The 22,866-nt window shown below is 41.7% G+C and overlaps 1 protein-coding gene across 1 annotated transcript in view; it reads right to left on the reverse strand.

The window, feature by feature from the left end:
* eeig1b (estrogen-induced osteoclastogenesis regulator 1b) overlaps nt 1–21,968 on the reverse strand; it is a 48,463-nt gene extending 26,495 nt beyond the window's left edge. The window contains exons 1-2 of the mRNA XM_028602620.1: nt 21,677–21,968; nt 21,003–21,304 (exon numbers count right to left, since the gene is read on the reverse strand). Of these exons, the coding sequence (XP_028458421.1) occupies nt 21,003–21,175 (173 nt within the window). The 5' untranslated portion in view covers nt 21,176–21,304; nt 21,677–21,968. The remainder of the gene's footprint in view (nt 1–21,002; nt 21,305–21,676) is intronic.
* Nucleotides 21,969–22,866: the final 898 nt, after the last annotated feature.

The following is a 22,866-nucleotide window of genomic DNA, read 5'->3' on the forward strand; positions in this document are numbered from 1 at the left end:
TTTTCTTTTCTTTGCAGTGATATGCTATGATGCACTGATGCCAGGCAGGCTTGCTGCTGCTTTTAGTCAGAGTCTGTGAGATAACAAAACTTAATAAAATATAAAATATAACGTGCATATAAATAGACAGAATAAATAAAAGTCCCCGGAAATAAATATAAGTTTAACATATGTATTTAGGCTATTGAACTATAATGACTAGCTAATTCCTATATATGTATTGCCTCATTTATGTATTTCATGTTCTATTTCAGAGCCATATTTATTATGTAAAGGGTGGCAAAAAACGGATGATCAGTCGCTTAGGAAGTTATAGGCTACAGTTTCCCTCAACTGCAGCTGGGACATTCTAACGCTTAACGTGAAAAAGCTTACAGTCAGTTATCAGTCACATAATGTCCATAATAATTAGACTTTGGTTTAGATTTTTTGACAGTTTTCAGTGGTTATGAGGAGCAATATGAGAGAGAAATTTGGTAAACATTGATCATTGCTTAGGTACATTAAACCACATTAGGCTTTTTCACGTTAAGAGTTAGAATGTCCCGGCTGCAGTTGTTTTTTAATACCTGTTTATGAAATGAAAATCGAATGAACGAAAAAGTACACAGACCAGACTGATATGAATTCATCATTTTCAGACTAATGCTATATGAAGGAATGAAGACTAAATTCTGATGAACAACACAACAGTGATGCAAAAACTGACACAAACAATCCAGTTTCTGGTGTTCTTTCAGTTATATTACAGTTTAGGTTTTACTACTGGCTCTAACATGAAATCAGCCAAATCCCAGGAACATGGTTGACCAAACAAGGAAAAAATACAAAGTGAGGTCATCACATATACACATACAGTCCGTCATATGTCGTTCAATCTAGCTATACAATAAAGAAAATCTATTTGTTTATGGACATCAAGCTAGGCTATATGCTAGCGCCATATGTTAGCTAGCTAACTAGGTGCTTAAGTTATGGTACTCACCCTCGTAGTTGTGGACATAACTTCATATGTCCCACTTCAAAGCTTTCTCCCGTTTCCTGATGGGTGCCGGTGAAAGTGCGTCGACCATTCTGTGCACATTGTTGACATATACTTTAAATAAAGCAATGAACGGCGCGGGGGTATATAAACTTGGTTACAGTCATCGGTTACAGTGCAGCCGCCCTCAACAGACGTTCTAACGTAAAGTGAACGCACCCTCAACGGGGCAGGGATCATTTCATTGGTCAACACTACAGCTGGCATTCTATTGGTTGTTGACTTTTGGCAGGGTTATAACACAAAAAAATCCAAGCGCGCACGAGAGATCCGAGAGCAGAAAATTTGCAAGCGAGCAGAATCAGCCTGAGTGCGAGGTGAAGGTTCAAACATGAGAGCAGGAAATCTGTCCAAACAACAACATATCTGAGTCTAAGCAGAAAGTTTGAGCACAAGCAGAGCAAATCTAAGCACGAGCAGTGACTATTTGAGTGTGAGAGCAAGACATCTGAACATAATATCAATGAGAAATGCTCTCAAATTGAAATAATGCGTTCTTGACTAATGGCAGTAATATAACTCCATAAATAACAGACTGATTAAAAGAGAAAGAGGACACCCGGATAGCTCAGTTGGTAAATATAGAGGTTTGACTCTGACCTGCGGCCCTTTCCTACATGTCATCCCCCCCTCTCTCTCCCCTTTCATGTCTTCAGCTTTCCTATCAAAATAAAGGCCGAAGTCTTTAGAAAAAAGAAAAAAGAACGACCGAAAGAGTGTCAGTACCCGACACTGTTGCCACAGTTACTTTGAAAAAGTAACTTAGTTACTTTACAGATTACTTGATTTTAAAAGTAACGAAGTTAGATTACAAGTTACTTTATTAGTTACATTCAGCAACTGCCGACAACACCCCTACAGCCTCAACATAAAAATGACAACCAGTTTACCGTGAGGCAGCTCGGCATTGCCAGTAGTAGGATCTGGTTTATTATGGCACGAAAGAGAGCGAGTCAAACGTGTTTAAGGGCAGCATTTCCGCTACAAAGTAGGCCTACTGCCCGACCAACTTCTTCAACTCTCCCCCACTTACTGGTTTCGCACCGAAGTCCAGCTTTTGTTGTTTGGGTGGTGGGGGTCCTCCTCCTCTCTGCTTCGCTCCACCTGCTGGGACTTGCTCTGTAGGTTTGACTGCAGCGCTGCGACTCCAAATGTTTCTTCAAATGTGACGTAGTGTTTTTGTAGCTAGATAGCACTTTGTCTCCACCAGCACAGAGTGTACAACGAACCTTAATATTGCCGTCTTTAGCTGGCACAAACTCTAAATAGTGACTGTATTTCCAGCTAGAAAACGCGCATCTCTCTCCTCCCTCCATTGTTGTTTACGTTTCTGTTGCTGCGTGGTACACGTGAACTGTCCACATGCTGAAAACGTGACTTGTCGCATACGTGACTTCACTCCCCGAGACGCAAGAAGAAAGCAAAAATATATATTTTTACTAAGGAAAATGACAAAAATAGTAACGCACAGTGACTTGGATAAGTAATTTTAATCTGATTACTGGTTTGGAAATAGTAATGCGTTAGATTACTCGTTACTGAAAAAAGTGATCAGATTAGAGTACGTGGAATCACTGGTACCCGATCCGTTCCACCTGCACAATCGCGCATGCGCAGATGATAATACTGTTTTACGACCTGCCCGATCTGTTCCACGCTAGCCTCCACCCAAGCTAACGTTAGTTTAGCTAACAGCTAATTTGGCTAACCGCTAGCCGAGAAATAACGCATGCGCAGAACGGATCGTGCAGGCAGAATGGACAGCTAGATTCAGTCTAAAATAACGTTAAGTCACACATAATGGGAAAAGCAGGCTACAGCAAAATTAAGACTTTACAGTAACAATAAAGACAAGTATTGAGTGATTGTATTTTAAATGAGCACAAGTAGAACTGACGTAACAGCTGTTATATCTGTTAACGTTTGTTTTCAAGTTTTATTTTGAGGGTCTTTTAAAGTTTACATGCTGTCTCTGCTAGCGGTTAGCCAAATTAGCTGTTAGCTAAACTAACGTTAGCTTAACTGTGGAGGCTGACGGACGGCAGACCGCTACAATCAGCTAGCGGTTAGCCCGAATTAGCTATTAGCTAAACTAACGTTAGCTTCCCGGTGGAGGCTAGTGTGGGATATATATGTATATATGTATATGTGTACTGACAGTGAGCTACTGACGGCTGACTCATTAGCGGTGTTGCACCCGTCTTGTGTAGGCTATGACTGTATCGTCACTGCGCTGCATTTTTATGAACTATGATCCAGCAGGCTCCGTCTTACACGCTATTACTCAACGAACTGAAGTTAGTTGCATTTAATAACTTCTGTGTTTTTCACTGTGGCGGCCGCAGTAACAGAGAGTTACCAGCGGAAACACTGGTACCAATACAAGTTTCCCTCTCATACTTAACAATATACAGCTGTGTTAATAACAATTAAAACTGTAGACAAACGTCGGGAGTTTGGACCAGCGGCGCTACGTCTCTCCATGTTGCAGGTGAGCCGGCCGGTGTGTGAGTGAATGGGGGGGGGCTGCGCGGAGGAGAGATCCAAACACAGGCACGGCTTTCCAGAAGGAATGGGTCATGTAACGCAGACAATGCTTCGTTAGTGGAGAGGCAGCGGATGTGAGGACGTTAGGTGCACCGGTGCGACCTAGGAAAAATCTTAGTCGCACCCTTTCAAATTTTGGTCGCATTTTCGACCAAATTGGTTGCACTCTCGAGCCCTGTTATGTTAAGCCCGCCCACCGACTCCATACACGATGTGATTGGCCCAGCTAGAGTTTGGTTTTTCCAGCTCGCAAGTCAACGGAGAGTTGCTAGACTGACCCTGGCTGCAAATTACATTTGCTGCCACTAGGGTGCATCTAGATTTCTAGGCGAAGACATTTGGGGAACATCGGTAAATTGTAGCGTTTACAGATACTCTGCATGTGCAGGTCGACAGTAGGGTTGCACGATATTGACAAAATTTGATATTGCGATATCGATTATGAATATTGCGATATCGATTATGAATATTGCGATATCAATATTAATTTTGATATTTTTAAACATATGTAAAATTACAAAAGTTACGGGAAAACAGATTCATAACAAATTAAACAAGTTTTCTTACAACAAAAGGTTTATTTCAACTGACAGTCATATTGGACTGGTCCAACATCAATAAATAAATAAGGACCATGTCTACAGAACAGGACATGTTTTACTGGTTGGACAGTATAAAATAAATAAATAAGGACCATGTCTACAGAACAGGACATGTTTTACTGGTTGAAAAGTATAAAATAAATAAATAAGGACAATGTCTGCAGAACAGGACATGTTTTACTGGTTGGACAGTATAAAATAAATAAGGACCATGTTTACAGAACAGGACATGTTTTACTGGTTGGACAGTATAAAATAAATAAATAAGGACAATGCCTGCAGAACAGGACATGTTTTACTGGTTGGACAGTATAAAATAAATAATTAAGGACCATGTCTACAGAACAGGCCTTTTTCTACTGGTTGGACAGTATAAAATAAATAAGGACCATGTCTACAGAACAGGACATGTTTTACTGGTTGGACAGTATAAAATAAATAAATAAATGAGGACCATGTCTACAGAACAGGACATGTTCTACTGGTTGGACAGTATCAAATAAATAAATAAATAAATAAATAAATAAATAAAGAGAACTGGACACAACTTTTCTTTTGCTTCTCCGATTCGTTCCATTTTGTTTATTTGTCTATTTCTTCACTAACACTGTCACTCTGTCGAAATATGCACACACGTGGTACGCTCCATAGGGTTTGTCACGTAGTGGATCCGTGCGCTGACGTGCACTAACGTGCACGTGGCACAGTAACTGGCCAATGAAACATGATCATTATAGCGTTTCAAGAGGGCTCTAAATCGAACACAACTAAGCCACACAGCCAACGGATGGGACGCATTGCTCCACAAAATATTGCATACTTATGGGGGCTGCGTGGAGGAGGTCTTTGTAAATTATAGAGTGTGGTCTAAATCTACTCTATCTGTAAAGTGTCTTGAGATAACTCTTGTTATGATTTGAGACTATCAATAAAATGTAATTGAACTGAATTCACCATGCACGGACCAGCCATATACTAGGTTGACCTAGTCTTGTTTTTTTCTGATGAAAGAATCTGAGGAATGAGACAGAGTTGCAAATGAGCCAGATAGACACGCACAAAATACATAAAAACCTCTTCCTAACCATTACTTTTTTAATCATTCGAGACAATATGGCAGCTACTGCTTGTATGTCCTTTGGTTGCCATATGTATGTGTGTGTGTGTGTGTGTGTGTGTGTGTGTGTGTGTGTGTGTGTGTGTGTGTGTGTGTGTGTGTGTGTGTGTGGTCAACTAGTAGAGTATGATGTATAGGTTCTTTTGTACCAATGCATTGGCTTTAGTTAGCAGGTGTACGTCTTAAGCCCAGTTCAGACCAAAGATTTGCGACGAGACAAAACCGTTTTCGAACGTCGCAGAGAAAAGTTGCAGCAGTCTGAACTGGCCCGTTTCAGCTCAACTCAAACTGGCTGATGGTGTTGCAACACCGGTCACCTGTTTCAACAGCCAACAGAAAGCGATGTCAGCTTGTAAAGTCAGCTACAAACTATTATTTTTATTATCCTTAATACATTTTATTTCTATGTTATAAACTATCATCTGGTATAAAGAGTGGCAGAGTTTTAGACGGAGGCTCAACAAGCGCCTGCGAGCACGGTAATGTGGTCGAGCGAGTTAGAGAGTGACTGAAGAGAGCAAGCGGCGATAGAACAAAGCATGAATTACATAAATAAACCATTGTTTTCACCGATTAATCACTAGAAATGCAACTGCAGGAAGCACTACTTCATTTCATTTCTTAATTTAAGGACAATGCACATTTAATGAACATGTACAGCAGTACACGTAAAAGTGCCAGATTATAGCCCAAAGGCTAATTTCCATCTGTAGTCCCAATTGGCAGATATAAATTACAATAACAGGACATAAGATAAACACTATTAACATCTGCTATATAAAACAGGATAAAACAGGATGAAAAAAACAAAAATTATTAATAAATGTTATAACAGAGGCTCAACATACATATGTTTCACTAAACTAATACGGTGCGACATACGAGTAGGGGTGACCCATACGTGGTTAGTTTTAAGACAAAATATATACAGTAATAACATTTGTTATGTGAAACAAGGAAAAACAAAATAAACAAACAAAATAAACAAACAAAAAAAAAAAAATAAAGCAAACAAGACAATTTATTAGTAAGTGTTAAGACGAAGACGCAATTCACCAGCACACTCCCTGGGCTAATACAGTACAGCATGCAGTCAGAAGTGATTGCACGTTTGGTATCACTACATTTGAGTTTCAAACATAATGAACACACAGATAGACAAAAGAGAAGCAAATTATGTTTGTGTGGTTTGAGAATCTTTCTCAAACCACAACAAGAGAAGAGAGATGTGTGACCATTGAGATCTACTGTAAGTGATGTGAATCCACTGACTACAGCTGCAGATTAATGTTTTTAAAGCCACCTGTCAAGCCTACAGTATATGACACATTTTGGTGTGAAGGTTAACAGGGTATGCATGACGGCAAAGTTCACTCTTTTACTGATTTACACAGTTCTGAAAACAGAAACAATCCAAAGATAAAAGTTGTTGATGTAACTCACATACAGTATGTTATCTCCTAATTTCAATTCATTTCTTGTTTTATAGGACATGTGATTTATAACAACAATCAAGATAAGTAACAACATTTGATCCAACATATTAAACTTGCTGTGTTAAGTTCCTTTTTCCACATGGCTGTGAAAGTTGACTTCTGTTATTACTGATAATAGCAGACAAGGTAAAGCCTGATTTATGGATCTGAACTGAACCTACCCTGTAGGTACTTACGTAGGTACCTACGTAGGTTCTTACATTGGTACGTGTATATCATTGGGATTTCCCAAACTTCTGTGGATAATTGTCTTAAGGCCCTGACACACCAGTCCGACAGCCGAGGACTAGTGGCGACTGTGGAGTCGCCTCACGTCAGCTCTCGTTGCCCTTGTCTTGGCCAAACATTTGCACTGGAACACACAGCAGAGAATACAGCCGACGGCCAACTACCATAATCTATTCAACATTTAACAAGGGAAACCGGATAACGTTGATATGATACCCACAACAAACAGTGTTTGCTCGAGCAGCGGCAGAACCGAACAAAACCTGCTTAACTCCTGCCGGGAAGACAGCAGACACCGGGAGATGGCTAACCAGAATGTTCCTCTTCCGGGTTTTCGTCCATTCTCTCGGCAAAGAAGTCTCCCTACAGTGGGAGCGGAGAGGAGCAACCAGATAGCCCGCTGCTGGCTCGTTAGCTAGCTAATTTCATCCACCCAACAGATACAGAAAACCTTTTTAATCCCCAAGGGGCAATTCATTTTTACAACATGCATTCATTCAGGTTACCGAAAATTTGCCAAAAAAAACAAATATTCATCTGGCGATAGCAATGTGCTTTCTTACGATGTGACAAGAGCATGTCAATTCAACGATGAGTTGTTACAATTAACTAATTTAGAGGCTGGCCGGCTGGCTAGAAAGCTAGCTTGATTGCTATTGCTAGGAGGCTAATTGGAGAGGGCGCAGAGAGAGAGGTCTATTACGGTCTTCATATTAAAGATCTCAGTACAGGATATTAGTTTAATAACGTTTGTTTATTTTGTAATGTGTAAGTATGTAGAGATCTTTTAAAAGACATGTTATTGTTGGAATATATACCGTATACCTACACAATGTTGTTATGTGTATCTTGTTGTACGTTTGCCATTTTATGGCCATAATGTGGAAAAATAGTTATTCCAATGATTCAAACCTGTATTTTTTTAGTACATTCAAACGTAATCTTTTACCAGTTTTGACAGCTTTTATATGTGTACTGGATTGATCAGATGAGATGAAAAATGAAAGGAGCGTTGTGTGTGCCTTTCACAGTTTGTTTGTTTTCCTCGCTCTCGTTTTCAAGCCTGAACAGCCAATCAGCGTCAGCCGAAAAAAGGCCCAAATAGGACCGACACCCGACAGTCGGATTGGTGTGTCAGGGCCTTAAATTGAGGAGTTAACTGGTGTAGCCAGCCTTGCTTTTTACCTGTGTAGAGTTTCTTGTTTTTTTCCCATAGCTGGGTGTGTAGCCAAAAGACTGTGTTCTTTTTTTGGTCAATGTTTGTTCATGTGTGGTGTGTTTCATTTCCTCTGTCTCCAAATTAAACCATTTCCCCTATGAAAATAAAATACAAAAATAAGCAGTAAACAGTAAAACGTGAGTAAACTGACTGAATTCACAATATAGGAAATATTGATATTGCACAGTTTTGCAAAATGTATATTAAGCATAATATGACCTGATTGTAACCATATAGATATCGTTGTATTACATTCAAAGTCTGATCTTTCAAAAAAGTGTAAACACACCTGACACTGAATAGTGAAAGCAGAAAAATCACATTATTTACAGTCAGAGCAGACAGGAGACTCTGGGCAGACGCACTGGTTAGAGACCAGCACATCCAACTGCTTAAACTTCCCTTTTCTAGAGCAATACTGCAACTAGAAACAGCTTCTGAACCTTTCTCGAGTTCTCCTCAATTCAGCCAAACCAAACCACTGAGCAAAGCTGCCCACCACAGTTAGCTACAGTATAGGAGAGAGTACAGTACAGCAATGTCAAATAGGCAAACAAACCATGCTGCAGCAAGAACATCAGCTAACGTCAATTTTAACATAGTCTGGCTAAACAGATGTATATGCTGGGCTAAAGCCTGACATCCGTCCCTCACCTGTCCGCTATCTATTTTGCATGGCACCGACACTACATCTGGGGCCCAGGACGGTTGTGATTGGTTTTAAGAAATGCAAACAAGCCAGAGCGGTTTTTTCCCCACCTATCCCAGAATAGATAAGTGGTTTAGCCAAACCATACACCAGTGCTGACACAGCGCTGTGGAGACTAATGTAAACAAGATTAGGTGGAAAGCTAGTACATGGCTGGACTCTGTGTGGTCAATGTGCTAAATGGTGGCCAAATTGTTACACGGAGAGTCAGTGGTAGTGTATATTGTATAAACTTTATTTCAGGGATCCCTTCACAATAAAAAACACAGAGTATAACATAAAATACAAAACTTTCCATAATGTTCAGTGTCTGACATACAGACATGTTCGCCAGTGGTTCCACAATCTGGAAGAAAATCTGACAGAACTGCGTACAGGGTTAGCCAAAACAGTGATCAAGTCATTTTCTGACTCAGATACCCTACAAATAAATGTATACATCAGGTTACGTAAAACAGCAGAGCAGGTAGGTACCCCGACACTGACAAACATATGGCTTGCGCTGGAGCTTGTTGGAGCTCTCAGCAGCAGCCTCATGCTGTCATTATAAGCCACTATGAGTTTTCTAATGCCACCTTGCTTATAACGACACCACAGGTAGGGAGTATACAAATGTGTACAATACGCCCTGAAGAGTGAGATCTTCACAGATACAGAGCACATGCTAAACTTACGACACAGCATGTTCGCTTGAGCATACAGCTTGTGACGCTGCCTATAGATATAGCAAGCAATGAAGCACATTAACATTGTGGAATTTTGCCTATTATATTTAGCTTTAATATCCTTTAGTGCAAAAAACACATAAATCAGTGCCATGCTTTCTTTTAAAACCAAATTGGTTATCAGTAGACAGGACGTACCTCTCAAGTCTACACAATAGAACTGTCTCCAACACTGGCCAGAGCTATTGGCCTCTAATTATCTGAGCTGTTCAGCTTCCCCACTTTAGCTTTAATAACTGAAAGCACAACAGAGGGCATAGAATCAGGTAACGCTCCATGAACAAAAAAAACTGTGTAGCACATAGCTACCAGAGGGCACAGTTTCTTACTCTCAAGTTTAAGATGTTCAGCTGTAATACTATCCAGACCACAAGCCTTATTATCTCTTAACTTCAATATTGTGTAAATGACGACAACATCAACATTAAACTCTACATTATCCACTACAAACAGATTACTTTTTACACAGTTTAACAGTTCATCATATTGTTTCCGCCATCACTGTGAAATTTCATCAGGACCACTCACACCATCTATATTAGACTATACTAATTATTCATAGTTTTTATTTCTTTCCAGAAGTCATTAACATTATTTTTTTGCAGCTTCCATGCCAGTGAATCTGACCTCATAGTGTTTTAATTTATTTTAATATAGAAAAGTGATATTTAAATCTAGCATTAGTGCATTTCTTATTTTCAAACAAGAGGCCATGCCTGCTTTTGCCTGACTCTGCCCATTTTTTAAAAGCATTTCGGGCCTCTGCATGGAGTTCTTCTACATGATCTTTCCAACCTGGCTTAGCATTGCACACTTTTGTCCTATGTTTAAACAGAGGCCTGCTCGAGATACCAAGAGACTCCACAATGGCCTCATACAGGGAACATAAATCCTTACAGTCTTGTACATTCTCACAGTTCATATCCGACACAATAAGGCATCTTTTTGGACCTTAATATTACCCAACAAAGCATCAGAATGACTGAAATATTCATTAAGATCTTTCTTAGACAATTTTGACCAATTTATTTTCCCTACATCAATGCCATTATCCACAGGCAACAACACTGGTAAATTACCTGTGTTCAACACTACGAGAAAAGGTATATGGTCCGTAGTAGCCAGATCATAACCAATCTTCATCATATCAATAGAGTCATGGGCATCCACTGTACAAAGGCAGTGGTCCAGCCAGGAAGTAGAGTGCCAGGCCTCGCTGATATAAGTATAGCTATCATTCGGCAATAGTAGATAAAATCAATCCACCGTCTGAACAAAACTGCATTCAATGATTACCAAATAAAGCGTTGGCATCAGCATTCATGTCACCAACGAAATAGATGCAGGTAGAAGAATTGTCCTGAATAAAAGACATGATAAATGCCAATTTACTAAGGTACTCCTCCTCATTTTGTATGCACTCATATGACGTATAGACAATCAAAATTATTATGTTTTTATCATTACAACACAGCTCAAGCCCAATAGCCCAGTCAACTCCCAATCTTATAACATTAACCAACTAGTTATATTTTTTATTCCACATCGTGGCTACGCCCCCTGGAAATGAACACAAGCTTGATTAATTATTGTAGTATTACAGGCCCGTTCACCGTTCCTGGGGAGAAAACCTCATTCTACAGCAGGGCCATCCATCCATCCATCCATCTTTGTCCGCTTATCCGGTGTCGGGTCGCGGGGGGAGCAGCTCCAGCAGGGGACCCCAAACTTCCCTTTCCCAAAGAACATTAACCAGCTCCGACTGGGGGATCCCGAGGCGTTCCCAGGCCAGATTGGAGATATAATCCCTCCACCTAGTCCCGGGTCTTCCCCGAGGCCTCCTCCTAGCTGGACGTGCCTGGAACACCTCCCTAGGGAGGCGCCCAGGGGCATCCTTACCAGATGCCCGAACCACCTCAACTGGCTCCTTTCGACGCGAAGGAGAAGCGGCTCTACTCCGAGCTCCTCACGGATGACTGAGCTTCTCACCCTATCTCTAAGGGAGACGCCAGCCACCCTCCTGAGGAAACCCATTTTGGCCGCTTGTACCCTGGATCTCGTTCTTTCGGTCATGACCCAGCCTTCATGACCATAGGTGAGGGTAGGAACGAAAACTGACCGGTAGATCGAGAGCTTTGCCTTCTGGCTCAGCTCTCTTTTCGTCACAACAGTGCGATAAATTGAATGTAATACCGCACCCGCTGCGCCGATTCTCCGACCAATCTCCCGCTCCATTGTCCCCTCACTCGCGAACAAAACCCCAAGGTACTTGAACTCCTTCACTTGGGGTAAGGATACATTCCCTACCTGGAGTAGGCACTCCATTGGTTTCCTGCTGAGAACCAAGGCCTCAGAATTAGAGGTGCTGATCCTCATCCCAACCGCTTCACAATCGGCTGCAAACCGATCCAGTGAGTGCTGAAGGTCGCAGGCCGATGATGCCATAAGGACCACATCATCTGCAAAGAGATTGGATGGCCCTGAGAAGAGACCCCCTCACCCCATACTCCCGCAGCACCTCCCACAGTATCTCCCGGGGGACCCGGTCATATGCCTTTTCCAGATCCACAAAACACATTTAGACCGGTTGGGCATACTCCCAGGCTCCCTTCAGGATCCTTGCGAGAGTGAAGAGCTAGTCCGTTGTTCCACGACCAGGACAGAATCCGCATTGTTCCTCTTCAACCCGAGGTTCGACTATCAGCCGAACCCTTCATTATCCAACCCTTCTTTATCCAGCACCTTGGAGTAGACTTTACCAGGTAGGCTGAGAAGTGTGATACCCCTGTAAAAAAGGGGAACCACCACCCCGGTCTGCCACTCCTTTGGCACTGTCCCAGACTTCCACGCAATGTTGAAGAGGCGTGTCAACCAGGACAGCCCCTCCATACCCAGAGCCTTGAGCATTTCTGGACGGATCTCATCAATCCCAGGGGCTTTGCCACTGTGGAGTTGTTTGACTACATCAGTGACTTCCACCTGGGAAATTGACAATGATCCCCCATCATCCTCCAGCTCTGTCTCTAACATAGAGGGCGTATTAGCGTATTCAGGAGTTCCTCAAAGTGCTCCTTCCACCGCCATATTACCTTCTCAGTTGAGGTCAACAGTGTCCCATCCTTACTGTACACAGCTTGGATGGTTCCCCGCTTCCCCCTCCTGAGGTGGCGAACAGTTTTCCAGAAGCTCCTTGGTGCCGACCGAAAGTCCTTCTCCATGTATTCTCCAAACTTCTCACACACCCGCTGCTTTGCCTCTTTCACGGCAGAGTCTGCAGCCCTTCGGGCCCTTCGGTACCCTGCAACTGCCTCCGGAGTCCTCTGGGATATCCCGGAAAGACTCCTTATTCAGTCGGACGGCTTCCCTGACCACCGGTGTTCGTGGGTTACCGCCCCTTGAGGCACCTAAGACCCTAAGACCACAGCTCCTCGCCGCAGCTTCAGCAATGGAAACTTTGAACATTGTCCACTCAGGTTCAATGCCCCCAGCCTCCACAGAGATGCACAAAAAGCTCCGCCGGAGGTGGGAGTTGAAAGTCTGTCGGACAGGGGCCTTCTCCAGACGTTCCCAATTTACCTGCACCAACTCACCACCAGATGGTGATGAGTTGACAGCTGCGCCCCTCTCTTCACCCGAGTGTCCAAAACATACGGCCTCAGATCAGATGAAACGATTATAAAATCGATCATTGACCTTCGGCCTAGGGTGCTCTGGTACTAAGTACACTTATGAGCATCCCTATGTTCAAACATGGTGTTTGTTATAGACAATCCATGACTAGCACAGAAGTCCAACAACAAACAACCACTGTGGTTTAGATCAGGGAGGCCGTTCCTCCCAATCACGCCTCTCCATGTGTCTCCATCATTGCCCACGTGCGCGTTGAAGTCCCCCAGCAGAACAATGGAGTCCCCCACTGGATCCCCATGCAGGACTCCACTCAAGGTCTCCAAGAAGGCTGAATACTCCGAGCTCTTGTTCGTTGCATACGCACAAACAACAGTCATAGTTTTCCCCCCCACAACCCGCAGGCGTAGGGAGGCGACCCTCTCGTCCACCGGGGTAAACTCCAACATAGCGGCGCTCAGCCGGGGGCTTGTGAGTATCCCCACACCCGCCCGGCGCCTCACACCCTGGGCAACTCCGGAGAACAAAAGAGTCCAACCCCTATCCAGGAGTATGGTTCCAGAACCAAGACTGTGCGTAGAGGTAAGCCCCACCAGATCTAACCGGTAGCGCTCCACCTCCCACACCAGTTCCGGCTCCTTCCCCCACAGACAGGTGACGTTCCACGTCCCCAGAGCCAGCGTCCAGCTGCCCGGGTCTGGTCCGTCGAGGCACCTGACCTTCACTGCCACCCATTTGACAGCGCACCCGACCCCAGCGTTTCCTCCCACAGGCGGTGGGCCCATGGGCTGGAGAGATGGGAGCCACGTAGCTTTTTCGGGCTGTGCCCAGCCGGGCTCCGTGGCAAACCCGGCCACCCGACGCTCGCTGACGAGCCCGCCATCTGGGCCTGGCTCCAGACGGGGGCCCCGGGCTTCCTCCGGGCAGGGTCCCTCCATCTCTACCTCTACAGCAGGGCCAGACTGGGATAATAATTCAGGCTGGAAATCTAACAGCAGTCCAGGCCATAACCCACACATTCACAACAGCCAATGTATAGCTTACTGTAACTTCTGTTTACTCTTACGATGGCCATTCTCATCTAGCAGGACATTTTTAACAGTGAGGCCAAGTTTCAAAAAAAATGTATTCACTATAATTAAATGGCAACTTTGGGTTCATTGAATCCACAAGAGTCTCAGCTTTCCAGTTATACCCAATTTATGCAACTCCAAGACTGTTTAGGGACCCCAGTATGCAGTAATATTCGAATACACCATTTTTAAAAGAAACAGAGCGCATTTAAGTCCCGCCCCCGCCGGAGAGGAAAACAGCTTACCGCTCTCCATTGATTTGTATCGCGTGAAGGTGCCTCCTTGTCAATTTTTTCTGCTAGCAAACAGAAAAATACCCAAAAGCAGCTGCATGGTGATTTTCACTACCAACAATGCAAAGAACACATAACTTAATTTTTCATAAGCTGCCGACCCGAAAAACTGAGCTTTTATGAAGACAAAAGTGGATACAGGCGTGAGTAATCGGCAGGAATATTGGGGAGATTGGGGGTCCTAACACTAAACTAACAATATGCCTAACGTTATGTGTTCTGTGTTAGCGTAATTCACAGAAATATAGTTAGCCTAAAATAGACATTTTGATATTTGAATTGGTAACAAAATACTTGCTGCAAAAGTTATGTTGGATATGTCGATTCATTACGTCTGTATCAGCTTATGTCATCATAAAAGCCCAGTTTTTAGGTTTGACAGCTTATAAAAACTTAAGTCATGGGTTCTTTACATTGTTGATGGTGTATCCAACCACACAGCAACTTTTAGGCATTTTTCTGTTGTTTGCTAGCAGACGGAATGGACGGTGGGCGTAGCTTTCCGAGTATGACACAATGTGCTCTGTCTCTGTGGGTGAAAATAAAAAAAATGCATGGTTTTTGCCCTAAACTGCATGCGATTAGCATAAAGTAGGCATGTCCGTAAAGGGGAGACACGTGGGTACCCATATAATCCATTTTTTCATTCAGATATCTTAAGGTGAGAGGTCAAGGAACCTTGCCTAATGGAGTGTTATTTAGCCCATTTCCTGACAAGCTAGCGTGACGTGATTGGTAGCAATGGATTCTTAGCTTGTCTAGTTTTATATAATACCAATATCTTCACTTTAGAGCCTGCTATAGCCTGGTAAAGACAGTAATGTTGGCCGAAATCAAAATTTTTGAACAACGAACAAGATATAACACAGTGTGTGAGCTTTAGAGGTGCTGATAGGTGGAGTTTTTTTTTTTACTTTTGGACGGTGCCAGGCTAGCAGTTTTCCCTTGCTTTCAGTCTTTATGCTAGGCTATGATAATTGTCTGCTGTTTTTAGCAAACAGACATGAATGTGGCACTATTCTTTTCATCCAACTCTTGGAAAGTAAGCGAATAAGCATGTTTCCCAAAGCATTTTCGAAGTAATTATCAATCCCAGGCACTACTTATTAACTCAGTCATTAGTATTAACCCTGTTTGAAAGAAACCCTTTTGTTACAGCAGCACAATAAAAACTGCACCTCCTTCAGCATGTTGATGTGTGCAGCGTGATGGTGGCTTGGAGGCCCTTGCCGTGTGTAAAAGAAAATAAACAGTCAGGTGTTAGATATGAATCAACAGGCAAATAAAAGATAAAGAAGGTCAGTTCTCTTTTATACTGGCAAACTAGACAATGTGAGCTACTTAATGTAGGTTAAATCAGTACTGTCATAACAAAGAAAAGAAGAACCTTGCTACTTTTGTGAAAGTACACTGTGAAGGATACTATTGATATAATTAGTCACTTGGTGTGTTGCGCTGTGGGGCTGGAGCTCTTTACTGAACCTCTCTCAGCTGTCGTTTGTCCATTGTGCAACAGTGCCTGATGTCGTAGGCAAAGCCTGTGAGGAATTTTTCCAAGTGTTGCTGCTATCAGTGCATCTATGACTTTGCTGTTGGCAGCAAATGGAGAGTATCATGGCTCATTAAGTACATTAAAGAAAGAGTGGAAAGAGTTTATTATTTCGTATCTGTTGTGTATGTCTTGTGTATGTCATCGCCTAAAGCTGTAGTATTTACATTATAGGGCTGCCCAATCTTAGTTGACTATCAATCGCTCGTTTTGGTCTTAGTAAAAGATATTTAGTCAACGATTTGTCGTGGTTTTTATGCTTTTTCATGATAAATTACTTATTTCCAAGAAATTTTTAAAGATTTTTTTTTTTTTTTTGGGCATTTTAGGCCTTTAATGATAGGACAGCTGAAGAAGTGAAAGGGGAGAGAGAGGGGGAATGACATGCAGCAAAGGGCCGCAGGTCGGAATCGAACCCGGGTCCGCTGCGTCGAGGTGTAAACCTCTACACATGGCCACCCGCTCTACCAACCGAGCTATCTGGGCGCCATTTCCAAGAAATTTTTGAGCACATCTCTGGTAAACACAAGATATAAAGTGGTCCTTTTGCATATATTGTTTGTGGAGAAACTAAGTTTTACAGAACTGTTGATTGAATCAACTAATCGTTTAGTCGATAAAACCATGAGTGAAACAAGCCTTTATTTGATAATCTGTCATCTTTATATGTTAAATTTAATCTGTTACTTCGCTTTTTTCATCTGTGTTAACATGAAATGCTTCCACAAAAGAAAGTCTACGGAAGAAGATTAGAGCCACATGTGAAACATTTATTTAAGTTCTCAGTTTAAAGTCTGAGTTAAAGTCATTCTCAGACATCTGACTTTGAAAACAGAACTCAAATACATTTTCACATTGGCCCTAATCCTCTTAAAAGTCACCCATTAGCAGTGGAAGAGATGTATATTATATATGCCTGAAGAAGTAAGAAATACATCTTCAACTGCATGGTTACATCTTGAACGATTACTTGCAAAATAAACAAATTCCTCAAGGCCTTCAAATACAAAGAACTCCTATTATTGTGTGTAACAATGTTTTTTTTATTAAATAGTGTGAAATCTTCAATATTTGTTAGGCCAAAGGGAGGATGTACTTAGATACATCCAAAGCCATGATGCATTGAAGCAAGAAAGGCTTGGTGACAGGAAGCTTGTTGCTGACCAAAAACATACATGATCTGGAATACTGCACAGATCACTGTTAGCACTTCCTCCAACAAGCATTCATCGTGAGCAATGGTCTTTATATAATGTTAAATACAAACAAGTCCTAAAGACATACAGAAGTGTAGTAAATGGCCCATTCTTGGCCACTTTCCATTTTGATTAGTGAATTATGTTCGTGGTTGGAATGTAAAATAACATTTTTCAGTAAACCATAGCAGTAGGCAGGGCTCGACAGTAACGGTGGCCTCTGGTTGCCCCCTTTGGCAACCACCTGTTATAATACAATATTTGTTTTTTTAATATGTAAAAACAAATCAAAACCTACAAAACTGGAAAATCTTATTTCAGAAGATGCCAATATTCTATTTCGTTGTCTCTGTAAAGTTTAAACACTATTACGTTAGTGCGCAACACAACATTTCAGCTGTTGAGCGACCGCTTTCCACACGCGCGTTTGCCGTGAAAAGATACAGGCAACGCATTTTTCTGTTCACGTTAACGGCGCATGTTAAAATCTGGTTTCGGTGCCTCCTTACTGTGCCACTTCAATGTCTGCGATGCTCTCTGATGCTGCGAAACAGACGTTAGAGGCAACACTAGTTGCATGTCACGCTAGTAAACACTAATAACACGTTACACTTGGCAGCAGGTAACGTTAGCCTACCGTTAGCTACAGTAGTAACTGGATTAAACAGAGTTAAAATGTTGACAGTTAAATGGTGTAAAAGTGTGACTGTATTTCACTGTAGAGGATTCCAACACCAAGACATACAACCGTGATGCCGCTAAAGATATGAGCTAAAATACACAAACTGGCACTTGGTCACTGCTGCTGTCGGAGAAACAACACAGACGGGATTAAATGTTGTGTTTACTTAAAACTGGTAAACCTCGTGGTGCATTCAAAAGTTATTCTAAAATACCCTTTTCTCATCTGTTTTTGCCGTTTAACAGCAATTTACTGGTGAAAGAAGTAATTGTTAAAAGTTATTATTACATTTTCAATTATCATTTAAATTCCCCCCTTTTATGTGCTGATCCAAAAATTTATCCGATCCGTGACTCAAAACCGTGATCCGAACTGTGAGTTTTGTGATCTGTTGCACCCTTATTTGAGAGGGATGGGAAATTACTGTATATTGCAAACCATTCTCTCATTGTTTCATAATTAAAATGTGTGGTATAGTTACATAAGAAATTAATTGCTCCAAATAAAGGCAGTTTCAAACATGGCAACCGTATTGTCAATTTCGGCAACCAAAAGCTGATGCCTGGTTGCCAAGCCAGCAACCACTTTAAAAAGTTAGCGTTAAGCCCTGGTAGCTCAGTTTTGTGTACAGTGTTTCTGACTACGCTGCACCCAGAGGGCTCCTCACATCTACATTCTTCCTGGATCAAATGAACCTATTCCCATATACAATAACACTGCACATTCTTCGAGCCATTTGTTAGGTAACGGTCAGCCAAAAATACCTGGTGTTCATTGGAACTGAGTTATTTGCATACAAGCAAATGGGCTGTTTGCCTGTTTGTTTATGCATTGCCCTACAGACCCAGTTATCTGTCTGAACTTTTGATTCCATACAGGAACCTCCTGGCCACTCCTGTGTCCAGGTTAAAGGCTACAAATGACAGGACTTCTCATTCAAGTCCATTCTAAAATCTTTTTACATTTCATCCATGTTGCCTTATGTTATTTTATTCTGTATGTATCACCATCAGCTGAGTGTACTGTGTTTTTAGCATTTCAAGTCATTGTTCTATATTCCAACAGATTATTTCTTCCCTTGCTTTGCAAAGTGCTGTTATAAGTAAGGATTACTATTAAAATGACCGTGCCAGTGTTTTTGCATGTTCTGGCCAATTTACTACAAGTCACATACATTACATTACTGTTAACTTATTTCCCAGACAGGTTTCCATTCATTTCACTGTGATATGAAAATTTGCCTTTTTGGGTAATACACTGAATCTTCTTTAACGGATTAGTTCACCACTTTTGGAAATCTGCTGTTTTAGTTTCTTTTCAAGGGTGAGATCAATATCACTCTCATTTCTGTTCAGAGTTGGAGCCTAGCTTAGCATAATGATGGAAAGCAGGGGAAACAGCTTACCATCACAACTAATTATTAATTAACACTTATATCTTTTATTTAATCCATACAAATAGAATAGTAAACAAGCAAATTTGTGGTTTTAGGGAGCGTTACGTTCTGGGTCCATTTCTAGGCAAACAACAGCTCACAGACCATATCCGGCAAACTACTCTAGCTGGAGACCCTGTGCAGAAGTACTCGGCACATGAATAAAATGTTCTTTTTAAAGAAATACTTACACATAACTCCACCTAAAGCCACAAACACGTCATTTTCATATTTCTGTTTCATACAAAACAAAAGATACGAAATACAACAACTTCATTTGTATCTAGCTTCAGACAGAGCGAGGCTAGCCGTTTCCCCCTTCTTCCAGTCTTTATGCTAAGCTAGGCTAACCACATCCTGACTCCCAACTCCATACACATGAGAATGATATTGACTTTCTCATCTCAGTTACAGAAAGAAAGCATATACGTATTTCATATACATTTCCTTGAATGTTGAGCTGTTCTTAAACTCGTCGTAAAAGTTATTAGTTATTAGTGGTCATTTTCATACCTATCTCTCAGGTAAGAACATTTAGTCTCTGCAAGCTGGTTTAAAAAGAATGACAACCAAGGGAGAAAAAAAACACGTTGAAAAATCCTAAACATGATGGTATGCTCTAAATGGGTTAAAACATGCAAAACCTTGGTGTGGTCCGTAGGCATGTCTATTATTCTTGGAACCTGCAGACTTGTTGTGACACTTCCCCACAGCTTACTCATATTGAGCCACAAATGTATTAGAGTGAGTCTTAATAAAGTCAGGCCAGTGCAAACAGAATTCCATGTTTAAAAAGTTAGATTTAGAAAATACAACAGCAACCTGTTTTTTAGACACATTGTCGTAGTTACTTGAGACAATCGACAGACCTCATCACATTGGATTGCTTTTATTAGAACAACTTTCTTCCAATGATAGAGTCCCTATGTTTTTGTAGTTTAAGTTAAGCGACCCAGCAGAGGTCTAGACGTTAAGAGAAGCGGGACAGTTTGAATCCTAGCAGGACAGTGAATGATATTTGCTCCCTCAACAACTTTGCCAAGGAGCCCTTGAGCAAACCACTTAACCTCAACATACTGTGAGGCTCAAAGAGGTGCAGCAGAAGTGCTGGGCAGCGCCCAGTGCGAATGTATGCCAGAGTGGAGCTGAGAAACAGCACAAAGGCAAATTTCCCCGGAAACATGAGGGTGAAATAACACTGTGGTATACTACAAGAACAAGACATGCAGTTTCATACCAGTTTTATGGCTGTAACCACCCCTTATCTGAGGTAGAACACTTAACAACAGAGGGCAACTCTAGAGTGTCAACAATAGAAATGGGAAAACAAGTACATTTAACAGAGAAGGAAAGGTCAGTAAGTGTTCCAGTGGAAAGAGATTAACCACAAGTGTCGATTGCATGCAATAGTGGTTTTAGTGTGTTACAACAAGGAAGTGGCAAGTTGTTCCAAATAGCCTACCTGGATGACGAAACGGCAAAGTCCCCACCGTCAATCAGCCGGATCTTGCAGAAAAGCACTCCATTAACAAAAGGCACTGCTGTAAGCTCCTCCAATGTAAAGTGCACTTGAAACTTGAACTTCTTCTTTTTTATCAAAAAAGACATTGTTCCCAGCTGCTGGAGTGCGCTCATGGTATGATGAACACCAATGAATGGAAACAGAACAGATATTGCTAGCCTACTACTCTCTTTGGCTTTAAAGTGGGCGCCGAAAATCCTTCTTTGCTGCAATGTCAGCCATCTCTAAAGAACTGTTTGGACCTGGAATTGAAAAGAATACACTTGTTGAAGTTATACATGAAGATGAACACGGTTTCTTTCGCAACTGCGTGTTACGTTTCTTGCAGCAATGACAGCTGTAGAAATCATGTGGTCCGTAGGCTATATTTCTCTATCCCCCAGTTGCAGATATAGCCTAAGACAACACCTCCTACATACTGTTACAGTTTTGATTCATGAATTTGGTGTTTTATAATCGTTTTAGATACAAAAATAAATCGTTTGCTTGTCTTTTCTCCAAGGTTGGTAACATTTACAGACTCTCTCAGTGCAGATAGCTGCCACGCAAACATCGAAACCACCACTCGGCGGCTCACTAGAATAATCTTTCGTATAAACTTTCACAAACTTTACCGTTTCGTTGGTCTGATGCTCCTCATACTTGTAAAACAGTACAACGGTGTACCGCTGCAGATAACTGAAGTATGGGTTCTTGGCAGTTTTGTCGGTTTCAGTGCATCTTCACCAACTTTTCCCTCCCCAGTAGATTTCAACAACAGTCAGTCAGAGCGGCTCCGTGAACGTCTCAGATCTCATGGGGCCAGTTAGGGACCGTCCACAAAGTCTGAGCTGAGGTGTGTAAAACGGGATTTATGGATCTGCTGGGACTCTACGCAGAGCTTTCGCTGCCCTCTTTAAGAGAACAGCAGAGCCATACAGTGAGTGTGTGGTAGAGCGAGTGAGAGAGTGACAGGGATTATATTGCCTTCAATTTATTTATTTTTCTCAGCTTTCATCATGAATAAAGACATCAACCAATCACATTGTCTTGTTTACACAATAGGAGGCTGCTGTCCGAAAACTTTAAAACTTTATTGGGCTACTTTCAACCTTGACAAAGGCAGCGTTTACCAGAGACACATTCTGACTTTATTCTCAGAATTCTAACTTTAAACTCAGAACTCTAATACATTTTTTTCACATGTTGCCTTTATCCTCTTCCATGTAACTGAGCTGGACATATAGCGACTTTTATAAACATCTTTCTCTACTGCACAGGTGCCGGCGACCGCCAGTACATCCTTATTTTTAGGTACATAAAATGTGTTACACACAGAACGCCGTCACGCAGAGATAAGTTAAGTCCTCTGGCCACATACAGACAATCATCAATTCATAGGCTTATTGTTAGTTGTAGTGGGTGACCAACTATCCAATAAGCTATTAAACAAGCTACCAAGTCACAAGTTATAATCACTACCATAGCAAACTCATGGAGAAATGCATCGCTCATCATCATTAGTAGTATCAGTATTTAATATATTACTCACTGCTGAAAGTAATTAGTTACACTACTAGTTACATTACTTTTGGATTACTCTGTAACATCACCTGAGATGCACCATAACTTACTTGCCAAATGGAGCTCAGCGTAAATTCTGACTGGAAGACTTCTAAACTCAATCACATTTCTCTCTCTTCTAAACTGAACAGTTGTAGAGGCATTCACTTTTATCTAACCAATCAGAAGCGGCCTTGAATTTCACGAGCCAATCACAGCATGACATCCCTGTTTTAAACTTGTCTCTCTCTGCTGCTCAGTT

Source organism: Perca flavescens, chromosome 16, assembly GCF_004354835.1.
Source record: "Perca flavescens isolate YP-PL-M2 chromosome 16, PFLA_1.0, whole genome shotgun sequence".
NCBI classification, from domain to species: Eukaryota; Metazoa; Chordata; class Actinopteri; order Perciformes; family Percidae; genus Perca; species Perca flavescens.